At 33.6% G+C, this 18,005-nt stretch overlaps 1 protein-coding gene and 1 long non-coding RNA gene across 3 annotated transcripts in view; one reads left to right on the forward strand and one right to left on the reverse strand.

The window, feature by feature from the left end:
- LOC143225254 (uncharacterized) overlaps positions 1 to 13,200 on the forward strand; it is a 135,092-nt gene extending 121,892 nt beyond the window's left edge. Inside the window, exon 3 of the long non-coding RNA XR_013013750.1 lies at positions 12,677 to 13,200. This is a non-coding gene — a long non-coding RNA (uncharacterized LOC143225254). The remainder of the gene's footprint in view (positions 1 to 12,676) is intronic.
- LOC143225253 (nephrin-like) overlaps positions 6,604 to 18,005 on the reverse strand; it is a 167,225-nt gene continuing 155,823 nt past the window's right edge. Inside the window, exons 20-22 of one of the 2 annotated variants that reach the window (XM_076454335.1) lie at positions 17,134 to 17,209; positions 15,260 to 15,336; positions 6,604 to 7,733 (exon numbers count right to left, since the gene is read on the reverse strand). In XM_076454335.1, coding sequence (XP_076310450.1) covers positions 7,494 to 7,733; positions 15,260 to 15,336; positions 17,134 to 17,209 — 393 coding nt within the window. In that variant the 3' untranslated portion in view covers positions 6,604 to 7,493. Of the gene's footprint in view, positions 7,734 to 15,259; positions 15,340 to 17,133; positions 17,210 to 18,005 lie in introns of both variants that reach the window. The other variant, XM_076454334.1, reaches the window with a different exon arrangement.

The raw sequence follows: 18,005 nt of genomic DNA on the forward strand, positions 1-18,005 counted from the left end.
ACTTAGCACGGCTCCTGCATTCCTAATCCTTAAGCTATGTAACACATTAAATATTATATATTACACAAAAATATGTAGAAATCAGAAACTCGAATGTTATTCTCTCTCGGTTGATAAATACGTATGTGGAATATTATAAGTTGTGTATTAATTTTAATAATACCTGCATTAGACACGAATAAGAAAATGCAACGTGTATAGATCTGTGTTAAAATAACTATGGTTCAGAAAAGCTTTTTTGTTTGTTTGTTTTGAATTTCGCGCAGAGCTACTCGAGGGCTATCTGCACTAGCCGTCCCTAAGTTAGCAGTGTAAGACTACAGGGAAGGCAGCTAGTTATCACCACCCACCGCCAACTCTTGGATTACTCTTTTACCAACGAATAGTGGGATTGACCGTGAAATTATGACGCCTCCACGGCTGAAAGGGCGAGCATGTTTGGTGTGACGGGGATTCGAACCTGCAACCCTCGGATTACGAGTCGAGTGCCTTAACAACCTGGCCATAAACCAAACAAACAAACCAAACCATAAACAACAACCAAAGCTAGGTTACGTGTTACGTAATGTTAATTAAATTATAATTTAACCTCACTTGTGATAATAATCAGCTTTATAAGAATCTTGATGAAGCTGCAGTGATGAACCCTGAACGTTTTTCCTTTATAAATATAATAGTATTGTCTGTTGTATGTCAATGTAATTACTTCCCAGGGTGTAGATAGATCTTTGCCCAAATTGGTATCGGGTTCATTAGTTCCATAGAAGATTATATGCAAATTTTGAGTTTTATATTTTGCATGTTGCTGTTTTTATTCTAAGATAACCTGTCATTAATCACGAATCTGCATAACTTCTGTCCAGAAGACGGGTACTCCGGCTGTATTATAATATAGTTAACGAATAGGCCTCTCAATTGATTATCTAACATGTCTGCTTGACACTAAAAGTAGGCCTATTAATGTCAGGTAGAATTTACTCAACACCATAGCAAGGTGGCAATGATACATAACCCAAAGTAATTGTTAATACACAAACATAGAATTATAAACCCTAATAAAACACTCCGTGTTGACTATGTGTTCTTAAAATATTTAGAAATCAATTAGAACACTGTAAGAAGCCATAAGAATATTAATTGGGCTTTTAAATAAAAACAAACTTCCAATAGACCACTTTTCAATCGTTTTTGCTTTATACCACCCATCTCTTACTTCACTATTCTCAAAGAGCTCTTGCTGGCGACGTGTGTTACTGGTCTGCTTCCTTCCTTCCAGTAATTTGTTTAAGGTTAGGTATGGCTATACGTGAGACCTTGTTGTTTAACCCCCGTACACGCAGGGTGTCACTCGGGTTGAAAATTCAAACTCAGTTACTTTTTAACATTTTGTCCATGATAAAACTTAACTGAACAGGATTTGGAATATTTAAATGAAATTGGGAAAAGTTATGAATGTGATTTTTGTATGAGAAAAAGAAAGTTAAGCCTAAATAGTGAAACTCCATTAAGAAGGACTGTGTCCATTTCGTTAGAGGGGGAGACAGTTAATCTTGTTGAGAATAGTGAGCTTGATTTAAATATGGGGAGGCAGATATGAAGTGGCTTAAGACAAAAGTTACTGAAATTTTGTCAAGACTTGATGACTTTCACTTAATTAAAGTAAAGGTCGAAGAATTAGTGACTTCCTTTCAATATTATTCAGAGAAGGTAGAAACTATGAGTGAGGATATCACAACTTTGAAAGCTGAAGTTAAGGAGTGTAAACAGGAAAATAAAACATTAAAGCATGAAAATGAAGAATTGTGGAAGGAGATGGCAAGTTTTCGGAGGAAGATGTGTGAAGCGGAACAATATTCTTATAACTATAATGTTTTGATTGGAGGTATTCCAGAGAAGCCTAATGAGAATTTGCAAGAAGTTGTTGAGAAGATTACAACTACTTTTGGGTTGACTGTGTCCTACAGATATTGACACTGTTCATCGTATAGGAAAGAAAACAACTGAAAATAAGAGTCCGAGACAGATTGTTGTTAAGTTTTGTCGTAAGCAAATTAAATTTGATCTGCTTAAACTTAAGAAAACTAAATTTCGCTCTCTTAATACTAATGATATTAAGGTCTGTAATGAATCTTATCCAGTTTATGTTAACGAACATCTCTCCCCATATTATCGTGATATTTTCATGCAAGCAAAACGAAAACAGAAAGATCTTGGCTATAAATTTCTTTGGGTATCGAATGGTAATATTCTTATTAGGAAATCAGAAACTACTCAGCCCATTGTTTTACGTTGCTTGATTGATCTTAATAATTTATAAATACTGCAATGGCTGATGATTTTGATGATATTGTTGGTGTTACACCAACTTTGTCTCTCTTTCTGATTTACCAAATGTTTTTCTGTTGGTCATTTAAATTTAATACATGTTAATATTCGAAGTCTTACTCAAAATTTTGACCAATTTCTTTTTTTTACAATCAAGCGTTGTTAAATTTCATATAATAGCTTTTTCTGAAACTTGGTTTGTTGAGGATGGATTTGTTTCCTTTTCGATTCCAGGTTACTCCTTTTATTCTTCATCTTCTGGTCTAAATAAGGCTAGTGGAGTGGCAGTTTTTGTTAAATTTGAGATACTGACTATGATAAAAGAAGTGCAGTACATTAAGTCTGATGCTTTAATTTTATTTTGTATGATTCAAAATAAGAAATTTAATCTCTTTGTTGTTTATCGATCTCCTAGATTGCCTGTATTGAAATTTATTGATGAGCTTTCATTAGAATTGAATTTATACAAATATGATATTAATATACTTGTTGGTGATTTTAATATAGATGTTTTGACATTTGATGATGTGTGTTATAAAAATGCATATTTTAAGTTTTTGTCTGAGAACAATCTTCGTATTATTATTTCTTCTCCTACACGGATAACCAATGTTACTAATTCTTGTATTGATCATTTTTAATTAGTGGAAATACTATTAAAAATTGTTATTCTTATATTGTTGAGAGTTTTTTGACCGATCATTTTCCAATTGTTTTATGTATAGACATTTTATCGGATCTAGAACATGTCTCAAATGTTCAAAAGATTAAGTTTAATGAATTGAGTTCTTGTTTGAATTTTTCAGATTGGTCCTGTGTTATGAATTGTTCTGATGTTAATGTTGCTTATGATAATTTTGCTGAAGTGTTAACTGATTGTATTCAAAGTTGTACTACTACTGTTTCTGTGTCACGAAAGTTTAGAAAAATTAAGCCATGGATTACCAGTGAATTGGTTTTGTTAATGATTAAAAGAGATAAGTTAAAAAGGAAAGTACATCAATTTCCTGATGATATTTATCTAAAGATTAGATTTAAGTGTTTAAGGAATTATGTTGTTAGCTTGACCCGTAAGACTAAATGGACTTATTATCATAACCTGTTTAAGAATGCTAAAACTATTAAACAGAATTGGAATATTGTTAACTCTATTATTGATGTTAAAAAAAAAAAAGAAATTTTGTAATTTTGGTACTACTGATTTATCTGATTTGAATTATTTTTTTGTTAATGTTGCTAAATCTACTTGCTCCAATCCTAAATTCTGTTCTCAGGGCATGCCTCCTGCTCCTTCTTCTTCTTGTTACCTATATCCTGTTACTGTATCTGAAACTATGAATAATATTTTCTCCTTATCAAATTCAGCTTCTAATGGTGTAGATGGTGTTTCGGTTAAGATTTTGAAAGCTAATGCTAATCTTTTGCACCAATTTTGACTTTTAATTAATTTATCTTTTACTCAAGGGAAGTTTCCTAATGCTTTAAAGTTATCATTGGTCATTCCTATTTATAAATCTGGTAATATTTCTGATTTTACGAATTATAGACCTATTTCCTTATTAATACATTTCTCTAAACTATTTGAAAATCTATGAAGATTAGAATTTTATCATTTCTTGATAGACATTCAGTTTTGTCTCCTTCTCAATTTGGCTTTCGGCCTGGGCTTGGAACGGAGGTTGCTGTTGCTAAACTTGTGGGAAGTATTACAGAAGCTTTGGATTCTGATCTTCATCCAATTGCTGTTTTTCTTGACTTAGCCAAAGCTTTTGATTCTGTTAATCATAAAATATTGTTAAATAAATTATCTTATTATGGTTTTAGAGGCATTGTTTTTGATTGGTTTTTTTCTTACTTTCACAATAGAAAGCAATCAGTTTGTATCCATAATAATTATAGTGATTGGCTTACAATTAATGTTGAGTACCACAAGGTTCTGTTCTGGGCCCTTTATTATTTCTCATTTATATAAATGATATTCTTTACCAACAGTTTTGGAGATATCCAAGCCTATGCCGATGATATTGCTGTTGTTTATAGTAAGCCAAATCTAATTAATGAAGCCATTATTTCTAGTGATTTCAATCTTTTTTCCAAAAGACGTAAAACAGAATATTTACTCATGGAAAAAGGTCGGATCAGTTTGTTTATTTGTTTGAATTTTACGCAAAGCTACACAACGGTTATCTGTACTATCCGTCCTTAATTTAACGGTGTAAGATTAGAGGGAAAGCAGCTAGTCTTCACCATCTACCGTTAACTCTTGGAATTCTCATTTGCGAATGAATAATAGAATTGACTGTAACATTTAAACGCCCCACGGCTGAAAGGGCGAGCATGTTTGGTTTGGTTTGACGGGGAATCGAACCCACGACCCTCAAATTATGAGTCAAGCACTCTATCCACCTGGCCATGCTGAGCTGGGCGGGTCAGTTTTGAGTAGACGTATTTGGAAGGAAACAATAACAAATTTTGACAACTGGAAGGGGATTCAAATATTTGCTGAGGGCAATTACAGATCATCATCTGTTTGAAAACAAAACAATAATGTCAGATGTCATTTTTTTTTTAACGACAAGATTGTTCAATGTTCTTTACCTGTAGGGCCCGGCATGGCCAAGTGGGTTAAGGCGTTCGACTCGTAATCTGAGGGTTGCGGGTTCGAATCTCCGTCCCACCAAACATGCTCGCTCTTTCAGCCGTGGGGGCGTTATAATGTGACGGTCAATCCAACTATTCGTTGGTAAAAGAGTAGCCCAATAGTTGGCGGAGAGTGGTGATGACTAGCTGCCTTCCCTCTTGTCTTACACTGCAAAATTAGAGAGGGTTAGCGCAAATAGCCCTCATGTAGCCTTGCGCGAAACTAAAAAACAACAACAAACAAATCTTTACTTGTAATAAACTCGAATGTCTTCCAGAGTGAAACTCAATAGTTTGTTTTGTTACTTGTTACAAAAAGGTTACATAACAGGCTACTACGAGTATCACAACTCAGTTTTAGCGGAGTGAACCCTCAGACCTTCTTCTTAACTACTGGAGGAGGGACTTTACAGCGTCTAGAAACATCCGCTAATCTGTCGAAACAGTAATTCTGAAACGGTATCACATTTTTATGTTCTACAGAATAAGGCCTCTTTCATTTATTATTTTTTTTTATGTCGGCACATGTGACTACGACGTCTATTATGGGATTATGTTCTAAATATAAAGTGCTTCGATGGTTCGTGAAAGATGATGGCCAAATTAGTAATGTGACGAAAAACATTTGTATATTATGATATTTTGTTTTCATACATGTTTCGAAGTCCGTGTGTAGTAATTTTTGATATTCTAAGTGGACTTTTTCCTTAACTGGAATGCTCAAAACAAAAAAACAACCTTAAAGTTTTCTTATAAAATTCATTTTCTAATACCTTGATTTCACTCGAAGCTTTCTCGGAGATGTCGAACGGGAAGTAAGCAGTTTTTACACCAGATTAACCTTTGTATAAAACCATTTTACATAAATACGGAACACTATTTCTAGCAAAGATAAATTTACTATAAAGTTATAATTTATTTTTTCATCACTCAAATTAAGTCAAGCTCGGCTGAGCTAAGCCTTTATGTCAACATGACTAGGCTGAGCTGAGCCTTTATATCAACATGACTAGGCTGAGCTGAGCCTTTATATCAACATGACTAGTTTTATTATTTTGTGTTAAAATTTTCATCTAATCTGTGAGAAAATCAGACAAACTGAAATTTAATTGCAATGTGTATAAAATATTTTATAAAAAAATATTTTGTCCTTATGGCTTTTGTGTACAACTCTGACTGTCTAGAAGTGACGTTTACCACCAAAGTTGATTGATATCAAACTTCGCTAGTCTTAGAATTTCAGGTTGCGTCTCTTAAAAACTCTTAAAAATACCACCAATTTAGAAATAAATGTTGCTAACATGAAAACACTAAAACATGAGTGTCTAACTGGAGAAATTCAAAAAGATTTTCTTTATGTGTCTCCTAGTAATTTAGTACTAACGATATGATATTGGTATTTATAATTATTTCAAAGAATAATTTTGTTTCCGCCTTATTAGGTTACATCAAACGTGTGAAATAAAAACTCAAAAACATGTTTTGGGTTTATTAGTCAGCTTGTCTTCAAGGAAGTCGATTTCTATTTGTTTAGTAAGGCCATACAATTGTGTCAGTTTTATTTAATGAGTGTGAAATAGCGTGATGTTTGTACCTTAGAAGCTTGAAAGCGTAAAAGTAAGAAAACGTGGAAAACAGTAAACGTAAAACACTGATTTATTTTAATTAATATTTACAAAGGACTGTCATTTAACCATAACAACACAAATATCTGGACGCTTCATGTTAATACACTAGCAGTTCATATTTTGCTTTGAACACAAACAAAAAAGGCACGGACAGGCAATATATTGGAAAAAGCAAAACCACCAACGTTATATAATTTTATGTTTCACGAAAGCATAGAGTAAAGTAAGAAGAATACACTTTACAAACAGAGAAGTAAATAATTAAGATTACCAAGCTCTGTATTCATACAAAATGGATATCTTTACACTTCCAGATTACTTCTTGATTATCAACATAACATTAAATATCGATTATCTAGTTCCTTTCTCGTAGAATTATCCAAATTAACATTCTTAAGATTCCGTTTAAACACTGAATGTTTTACTTCCTTGAATTTCAATATGCATTACTAAATAATGTTGCTATGGAACATCAACAACAATAACAAATTAATTACAACAACATGTTACCTTTGAGAAAATAAACACGAAGCGGTACTCTTGTGATTAGCTTTAAACATATAACAGAATTCCATTTTCTTTTATTCGTGTAGAATAACCTCATTCGAAACATTTAAGGTGAGCTAGTAATATTGCCAAAGCGGTCTAAGAAATTCTGAATAGCCAAGGAAAATACTTTTAGGAAATGCTTTTAATTATCATGCTATTCTGAAAATATTTTCAACCTTTTAGTATGTTCCTCACAGATTATAGAGAGTGTTTAACAGAGACATTGTTTGATGTTTCAACAAGTGTCAGAGCATTTTATCTACTTTACTCTTGTCAGATTTTCACCATTTTCCGCAACAGGAGAGACGACAAGCGGAAGCACAAGATTTAGGATTTGAATTATTTCAAAAGTCACACCACGTGAGTCCCCACGGCTCCAACAATACTCCGTGGTGGCAACGGTGGGGTGTGTGTAAGAAAGTCTCGTGTTAAGCAGCCAGCTTCCGGATTTTCTGCCATGATTTGTACAAGGGGTTTACCGAGAGTGGTCCTCTTGGATACAGGAAATGGTACGTAGCGGGAATCAGAAGAAGTAGCAATAGCGTCTTCTTCAAGAGACAATCCGTCATCCAAGGAACTCCGTGGCCAATCCTACGTCCATCATAAAAAAATGAACATATTTTATAAGTTGAATGAATATATAATTGAAGACTGAGTATCATACCGCAAAGGTCACAACGAGAGATAATGCAGTTTGAATATTGAAGCATAACACATGAATTTAATAAAGTCAAGCGTTGTGTGAGCACAATAAATTGACAACTTAGACTGTTTCTTACTAGAAACACTAGAAACTACAGAATAAAACGAACTGATAAGTTAAAATATTTAAGTTTTCGAAAACTCTTTGAAGGTAAAATAAAATAAGTTTCGCACAAAAATACCCAGGGTTGTTTAATTTCAACATTTATATGGTTAATTTATAAAATTTAGTTATAAAATTGGGTAGAATGGCGTTCCCATAAAAGTATGAACTTATTTTCTTAAAAAAAATTATATTAACAAGGAAGTCTTAAAACTTTATATAATAGTATAACGTATTTAGAACTATTCTTACTGTAAGCAAAACAGTCTAAAATTTACAGTTTTAATATAACATGTAAGCATCCACATTACATTCACTTAACAGTTCTTAGAAAGTTATTTTAATTCTGTCCCAAATCATGCGTGTCCACGTGTAAACTATGAACGATTGAGCTGATCAAATGTCTCCTGATCTCAAAAATCCTTTTACTAATCGTTTTCTAGACTATTCATTCTGTTAACTATTGGAATAATGAATGAATGGAATAACATATAGGCAGTAAGTATCCCAAACAATCAAGCTAAAAAGACTTTTGACATGAAGTCACACATCTCTATTGATCAATGTGATTTACCAGCTTGACCACTTGACCCAGATTGCATCATTATGTTCTCGGCCAAAGTAACCAGCTATATTAGGAGAACTTGACGGCTTTGAATGTTTTGATTCGGTGATGTTGATTACCATATACAAATCTAATTCACGAGACAGGAAGCAAAATGTCCTTATACAAACTAACAGTGTTACAGGCATTCAGGTTTGGCTCAAAATAAATAATTCCACCAATACAATCCGGACATACATGAAATTGCGTGGCATATGACAATTAAAGTGAGAAACTTGGTAATAACGAGGTAGAATGGTAATTATCTTGTTCCAAACTTCGAGATTAAAATATAATTTTTTTCAACAAAGTAGCTTATTATTACAACATGCTATGTTTAGTAGATGAAAAAAAAAAAAAGCTTTATCAGGTGAATAATAAACTTGTAGCCGAACTAACTTCATTAAATTTCAGCTTTAGTCTCATTATAATCACACATTAATACGTTAACTGCTTTGGTCATTGGCCTGCTGTAAACTTTTAAAATAATTAAAATTGACAACTACGTCACTCTTACATTAGTGATACTTCAATACGTGTAACTTGTTTGTCGCTTTGATATTTACACGTTGTGTAGTGTTAACCGAGAACTAACTATCTAGTAGTTGAACCGAAGTTACTTCAATCAAGAGAAGCGGACTGATAAACACTGAAAGGTTAAAATCGACACCAAAAAATGAAATGACACTATGACTGCACGATATAATGACACACACACACACACACACACACACACACTATATATATATTAGTTGTGTGAGGATGTTCTGCTTATTAAAGTGAACATGTATGCTAGGAAAAATTTAGGTCTCTCCTACTACCTTTACAAAGTGTTTGTTGAAAACATGGGTTCAATTACAAGCAGTTAAGGTATCCTAAAGAAGGGAACTTGTACTTTCTAAACAAGTAAGTGATATATTTTTAAACTATGTTTTGAACATTTATGTTTCAAGCACTCTCCTGCAACTATTATTTAATTTGCAAGTATTTTATATTTTTTATGATTATTTTATTCGTGTAACAAAAAGGCAAAACAAAATTTTTCCTTATGTATTACAAAATGGACACTCTTCACATTCCATGTTTTTGTTTTAATTATTGCTAAACTAATTTTTACATAGGAAAATGCCCCCTTTCAATAGGTCAGGGGTAAGCTTAAGAATCTACAACGTTTAAATCCAGGGTTTGACTCCCCGCAGGGTCATAGCAGATAGTCCAATGAAGATTTGCTATAAAACAAACAAATAAAAAAATGGATATTTGAGTCTAGTTTGAAGTTTCTTTTGAAATATATTTACATTTTGTAAATAGTTTTTTCTTGACATTTGGGATCAGATATCAAAATAGTAAAGTTCGTTCAATTTAAATGTTCTTCAAAAAAGATTTCTGTTATGACTATTTTTTCCACAAAACGTTACGTTGACTTCAACGACCTGTGGTGGGTCAGCGATAAATTTGAGCTTCTCTTTGGCAAAGTTTTACATTAAAACGCCCTCACGTTGGATTGGTTTGTTTTGAATTTTGAGCAAAGCTACTCGAGAGCCATCTGCGCTAGCCGTCCCCAATTTTGCAGTGTAAGACTAGAGGAAAGGCAGCTAGTCATCATTACCCACCGCCAACTCTTAGGATACTATTTTACCAACGAATAGTGGGATTGACAGTCGCATTATAATGCCAACACGGCTGAAATGGCGAGATTGTTTGGTTTGATGGGTATTCTAACCTTCGACCCTCACATTAGATGTCGAGCATTCGGCGCCTGTCCTGTGAAAGTGGGTTTTTCTCGGTGCGCTCCCGTTTCCCCCCACAGCAAAAACTTAGGCATTGGATCTTTAGATCCCAGCCCAGGCAACTCATTGCCAGGCCCTGAATCGGATCGTTTGTGTTTTGTGTTGATATTTACTTTGACATCTGCCTTTCGGGACGGGACCTGACTGTTTTCTCCGGTGATGCCTTTGCCTCGGTCATGGATAATATTAAGTATGACCACCTTCACCCAAAAAGAGTATAAAAACTATATATAAAAAAACCCAGCTACATTCAATAACCTTCCACGAAAGGGGACGAAGAGGAACCACAACGCTCCTGAACACCCCAGTTGGAGAGATAATTTTTACGATTTCTCTCTCTCTAAACTAAACCCCTGCTACGTCAGTTTGCGTTTAGATGTCGAGCACCATAACAAACCTTGTCATGCCGGGCTCCTTATAAATAGTAACTTAAAAACTTAAAAAAGTTGACTTTTTTACTCTTCAATTAACAACAATTTAATATATAGATTATTAAACCTAAAAACGGAAATATCTTAAATCTTAAAAGTCAGTAAAACCAAAAATATAGCGATAACAAAATTTGATAAAGGAAACAGTTCGGTTGTAATTGATAAATTAAACAATACCCGCATATCTGAAGTTATTCACAAAGTCGCAAACAAGTTGGAGAATATAAACTATGTTCCTATTAGAATGAGGAAATATAAATTACAAAAACGTTTAAAACATCGTTAGCATTAATTGTTAATTAAACAGGATGTTAACTTTGACCATTATTTTCAAGCACAAGTTTGTTTGGTTTGTTTTGAATTTCGCGCAAAACTACACGAAGGTTATCTGCGCTAGCCGTCCCTAATTTAACAGTTTAAGACTAGAGAAAAGGCAGCTAGTCATCATCAGCCACCGCCAACTCTTAGGATACAATTTTACCAACGAATATTGGGATTGACCTTCACATTATATCGCCCCCGCGGCTGAAAGAACGAACATGTTTGATGTGATAGGGAATCGTACCCGCGACCCTCAGATTACAAGTCGAGTGACTTAACCACCTTGTCATGCCGGGTCTCGAATATAGGTTCTTATAACTCTTCACACGCTGAAGAATGTTATCAAATTTCTGGAAAAAATAACTTATAACAAATATACTTCAATAAACAACTGTGTAGATACACAGAAGAAATTTAAAGTGCGACATCATAGTTTGTTTCTCTGTTCACCAACATAGCTAGTAGAAATTATACTGACAAGAACTGATCTAGTACGTCATGCTGGTTATAACAGTGTACACGTCCACCATAAGCGTGCGTTTTGGAAACACAATTTCGTCACAAGAGAATTGCAATTCCTTTTCTGACAAATTTTCTTTAAGAAAAAGGTTAAAGGAATTTCAAGCTTTCATAAAAAATACTGTAGGTATATCGACGATAGCGATTTATTATTAATATATTTAAGACTAACTCGTGTTTACTTCTAAACATATCTACTAAAATACGTAAAATAACGACCTCGGTATCGAGAATGTATCGTTTATTGCTGAAAATTTCGCTTTACAGCTTCCCCAGGAACTCTTTTAAAGCTATAAATACATTACTAGTAGTTGATATAAGTTGATATAGTTGATGGAATATAGTTCCTCTTGTCCTAAAGGAACGCACCTCACCAGTTGTGAAAAACCTATCATTTCTTTTTTGTAATTTTACGTACAGATAAACAAAGAAGCACGTTTAAACACCTGTTTACGTTACCTAACCAGGCGGTAAATTTTGTATAGAATCGCTCAACAGTTTAATCTGTCGCCTGTCTGTAAATAATTACGTCGTTGAATAATAATGCTAAGACAATACACGTGACTATACACCTGAATAAATATTAACGCTAGGTTTCTTTTTCATAAAGAAAGACTAATTTTGAAAACCCAAATTCTTTTTTTTTGTGTAAGAGTTCAAAAATTAAAAAAAAGTAAAATGAGTGATTTTGTTGAAGGTTGTGTTCAAATAAACAATAAAAGGTTTACAAATGTTCTATTAAAATCGTTGAAAAATATCAACGTACGAACTATCACAATCTTTATTTTTAAAGTGATACTCTCATCCAGGTTGTCTAAGCAACAGATGTTTTTGACAGAAGCTGGTCTAACTCTTTCCCAGGTAGGAAGAAAGATCTTCCGAATTATATTCTAACAGTTTTGACCACATATTCTGAGTAAATATGTAAAACAACACTCATTGTAGTGAAGAGGAATTTTAAAAATTCCCCATTGTTTGTTTCTTCGATTTTCCAGAGGACATAAAATTGTATTTATCACATTGAAAATGTGTTTAATTTGCGATATATATGTCTTTTGTTATAGCAAATCCACACTGGGCTATGTCTGCCGAGGGGATTCGAATCCATTATTTTAGCGACGTAAATTTGAAGACTTACAGTTGCTGCACCGGGGAACGATTTATGATGCAAGATGAGACCGAAACATATATTTCTTAGTTAGGAAAGCCTGTTGAGAGAAAGAAACATTTTATGATCGTTATATGTTCTTTGATTTAGGATCGTGGATGAATTTCAATGAGGGTAAAGTGCTCTATCATTGTGTATAAAATGAAAGCTTACCGTCAACTTTACTTCCTATTGTAAATCAAGTGTTGGTGTGAATTAAACTCAAGTTTGAAAGTAAGCTATCAATACAGTTTGAGTCTTTAAAATAATTAAAATGACATCCACATAACAATTTTGAAAAGTTGGAGAATGGAAAGAAGTGGGAATATCAATATATCCCATCTTTATTATAAATACATTGGCTAAAGTTTTTAAACGCATTAAATTTGTATTCGTAAATAAAATATGTGTCAGTCTGATAAGTTCTTTCTCTAAACGCTAAGCCGTTAAAAGTATAAGATAAATATATAAATATGCAGTGTATATACAGACTTGTATATAAAAACTTGTGTAGAATATTATATGTATTCTTGTATTAGTATACGTATATAGTAGTATCAACATTTATAATAAAGTATGAGGATCCGTAACTTATGTCTATGTTTAGTCGGTTTCCTACTTTTGTAGCGTACTTGTAAGTATAGAAGAGCTCAAAAATGCTGTAAAGATTTATTGACCAATAAAAAATACAATTTGGAAATACAGGTCATTATTTTATCTATTATAATAACATTTAGAGATAGATCAGTGATGTCGAGAAAACCCACTTGTAGAGAAAAATATACATGTAAAAATGGCTCGTTTGGGTTGAGAATTTTTTTTCACGTTGTTCGCCCCTCTACGTAAAAAGTTTTCTCAACCCAAACGAGCCGTTTTTACATATATTTTTATAGATAGATGTTTTCATTTGGAGAGCTATTTGTGTTCTGCCCATCACTGGTATTGAAACCCAATTCTAGCAGTGTTGGTGCACAGACATACCGCTGTGCTACTTGGGTACTTATTACCTGACAAATATTTGAATATTTTCACCTAATTCCTAAGTTTATATGAAAGCATGATAAAATTAGTAATTTATAAAAAAAAACATTTTCCTAACTGATGTCAAAACAGCAAGGCCCGGCATGGCCAGGTGGTTAAGGCACTAGACTTGTAATCCGAGGGTCGCGGGTTCGAATCCCCGTCACACCAAACATGCTCGTCCTTTCAACCGTGGGGGCATTATAATATAACGGTCAATTCCACTCTTCGTTGATAAAAGAGTAGCCTAAGAGTTAACGGTGGGTGGTGATGATTAGCTGCCTTCCCTCTAGTCTTAAACTGTTAAGTTAGCGACGGCTAGAGCAGATAACCCTCGTATAGTTTTGCGCGAAATTCCAAATAAACCAAACCTAAAACAGCATACGGCTATTGAAATACGCAGAACAACCATGGAAATTAAGTATGAAGCTCAGGAACAACACGTACCATTAAAATTACATTATGCAAGTGAAAAGAAAATTATGTATGCAGTAAAAAGTGTCTACTCGCTCATAAAACATATCATTCCATACAGGAATGGTGTATTTTTTAAACGTAATTATAGACCCTAGTGCTTTTAGCTCACTAAAACGTACAATAAAGATATTTTCAAGCGTCATTACTATTTACACTGTGACGTTGATTTAAACTCGGTTTGAAAAAAAATCTGATATGGAGGTAACAAACAAGTATAAAAAACAACTGAATTAGTTGACTGTCCATTTAGTTGCTTGGTTCGTCAGTGGATTAGTTTATAGACTTACAACGCTAAAAACTAGCGATCTATTCCCCACTCTATTTGTGCTGAAAGAACAGAAACTTCATTTATTCAAATCATTTAATATCTTGACTGAGACAAACGAAGAAATAAGTCAATTCATATGTGAGTATATGCAACACAAACATCAGTGTGGTTAAGCTGACATTACTTAAAGTATGGAATAACGTCTTATCACTAGAGGATTTAATATATATTTAGGGAAAAATGATTTTAAAATCTTTGAAGAACAAAGCAATATAAGAATGTTTAGGTTCAAATCTACTAAGATAAAAGGTTTTTTCTTAGCTTACAGTAAAAGGCATTATGTTACCATCATATTATAATGGAACTCTTGCTTATGTGATACGGAAAAAAAACTTTTTATCAGGCGATTTTCACTCCCGAACTTTGCAAAATGTTTATTCTGTGTGCATGTAGATTTACAATAGGAGTCACGATTTTTCCTTTTTGCCTCCGGATTTTGTCCTGGAGATCTTTATTTTTATCCATTTTCAGGGAACAGATATGATGTCATGAATACAGCACACGCGAATCTAATGTACTGGCTCCACGGGAAATCGACTAACACATTCATCCAGATAAGATATTCACGCATTTTAAAAGAAATAACATGATTGTAAATAAGAGATTAAAACGTCCCCACTGGAGCTACATCCTCCATGATTATTGAAAACATAAATTCAAGAAGTCATAAATTACCTTTTTATAAGTTCGTCGGGGTTTCAGTATATCTGGACACTCATCTCCGCTGCCAAGTGCTGTCACTAAACTAGAATCTACTAGAGGAATAAAATTATTGTAAGCAATTCTTTCACTTTACGTACACAAATGAATCGTATAAAAGTGAAACAATTCATTGCAAAATATATTCATTTTATTTAAATATGCTTGTAAACATTCGTTCATTGAGAAGTTTTCAATATTTTTAAATATCAGGTCATCCCATAAGTAATGTGCGAAAATTTAATACAGAAAGTGCATTATCATTTCTGTCTTGGTAGAAGGTTTTAACGACTACAATATGTAGTAGGACGTGTATTAAAATGCTCAGACAAATAAAAGAAACTAACACAACTCCACTTTTTCAGATAGTTAATGACATAAACCCTTATGAAGATAGATGTGTCTGAGGAGCACATTAGACATTTAATGCTTTATGAATTTAAAAAAAGGTAATAGTGCAACAGAAACTACACGAAACATTCAAGGTATTATTATATATTTAAGGCTGGTATGGGTATGAATTTTTAAATATGTAATTTTCTCTAGAAGTGGGTTTTCTCGTTATCACGGATTATTCAAGGTGTTTATGGTGCGGAATCTCTCAATGAGAGAAAATGTCGAAGGTGATTTCAGAAGTTCAGATAAGATGACTGCAGCTTAAGTGATGTGCCACATTCGGGTCGTCCTGTTGAGTTTAATTATGATAGAAACTTAATTCAACCCATTCAACACTTCACCGTCATCTGTAACAGCTCGGAAAGGTGTCAAAACGTGGAAAATGGGTCGTCCATGATTAGATACAAGCCAAACTTAAAGCAAGAGTGGACATTTGTACTTTTCTGAACTCTCGTAAACATAACTTATTTTTTTGGACATGTTAGTGACTGGAGATAAAAATAAATATGTTATAAAAATGTTAAGCGCCGCAGACAATGGCTCAATGCAAGTAAACTGGTTAAAGCACAGCCCAAAATGGACCTCCACCCCAGTAAAGTCTTGTTAAGTGTTTGGTGGGATATTGTTGGTGTGATCCACCTTGAGTTGCTGCCACTCAGTGTAACGATTACATCAGACTTCTATTGTCAATTGTTGGAGTGGTTAAATATTGCGCTGAAAGTAAAGAGACCTGATTTAATCAAATGTAAAGGTGTTGTGTTACATCAGGATAATGCAAGGCCCCATACAGCAAGGATCACATCTGTAAAAATTGAAGAGCTAGACTGGGAAAAACTTCCAAATCCTTCTTATTCTCCAGACCTTGCTCCATCTGATTATCATCTGTTCCAAAGTTTGCAGAACTATCTTGATGGAAAAGAGCTTGGAACACATGTCAAACTACCTTCTCTACAATTTATTCCTCCAAATCCCAATAATTTCATAGAAATGTCATTCAGAAGCTTATGGCAGGAAGTAATTAATAATAATGGAATATACGTTATTGATTAAATAACATTTAAAGCGTTTGAAATCCCTTCTATTTTACTAAACCTAAAATCGGACATTAGTTAAGGGATGACCTGATTGTTATGCATTCAATATGAATGGCAAAAACATACTCGCACGTATAAGCAACAGAAGTGACATTTGAAAAGTGCACATTGTCACACTAAGTTTACTCGTTTATAAAACTTTAATCATTATATATATATATAGATAGATTGATAGACAGATATAGGAAAATTAAAAATCTACCAAAATATTTCAAGTATTTGTAAAGCAATTATAAGTAGCTTATATGAGCAAATTCAGCAGTTGCATCGACATAACTATCCGTATTAGATTATATTTTATATTGATATATGATGAAATAATTGTAGTATGTCAACTTGAAAGAATGTTAACGTACAAACCTTGCTCCGAGTGAGATCCTGGTTCTGCTGAAAGTGAACTCTTTTGACGAAACTTTTGGCTTTCTTCTCCTTTTCCCTTCAAATATCAAAACAAACTATATTTTATGAAACATAAACGCACATTGAATCACATAATTGTCAGGTTTCTCTAGTTATATATCTATTTACTCCGTTTCTTATGAGAACATCGTAGTTTCTGTGAGTTTAAGTAAGAATTATTTCTGTTTTCTCTGATTCGATTTCAACGATCTTTTATGTTATTTATTTTATAACGTGTAACATATACAGTAAAGAGAAGGAAACAGCAACTGAAATGAGACCAACAGTCGAAAATGGGATATAGGTTAGAATGAGTCCTCTACTGAATGAATATCTTTCATCACAGACGCCAAAGGATTAGTTCATGCTCATAACATGGTTCATAAAATAAGGGAGTTAAGCCATAACCACCAGGGATCCCCTAGGCTACTCATCATGTTCACTCGTCTGTGGTTATATGGGCAGAAGATATCCATCAGGTCTTTAGCCATGGTGACAAGTCATTTCGATGCCTAGATACTGACATGAGTAATCTCTACAACACCCCAAAGTGTTCATCGAACTGAAGAAGTCTAATAATATGACATAGAGTGGCAAGTACTTCACCAGGATACTGGTAATCCTTGGCACGACCAAAATCTTCAGAAGTTCATAAGATGGACTACCAGAAGCATGTCAGAGGACAGAGATGGATAAGAACCATAATACGATGTGCACATGATCACAACACCTCAATCCTCTGATATTCGCTATGAACGCAATGTTCATATAGATGCTGATGCTCTTACGTACGAAAAGAACTGAAGTTTTAATGTCATTAATATTGTAACCAC

This window comes from Tachypleus tridentatus, chromosome 9 (assembly GCF_004210375.1).
Source record: "Tachypleus tridentatus isolate NWPU-2018 chromosome 9, ASM421037v1, whole genome shotgun sequence".
Taxonomy (NCBI): Eukaryota; Metazoa; Arthropoda; class Merostomata; order Xiphosura; family Limulidae; genus Tachypleus; species Tachypleus tridentatus.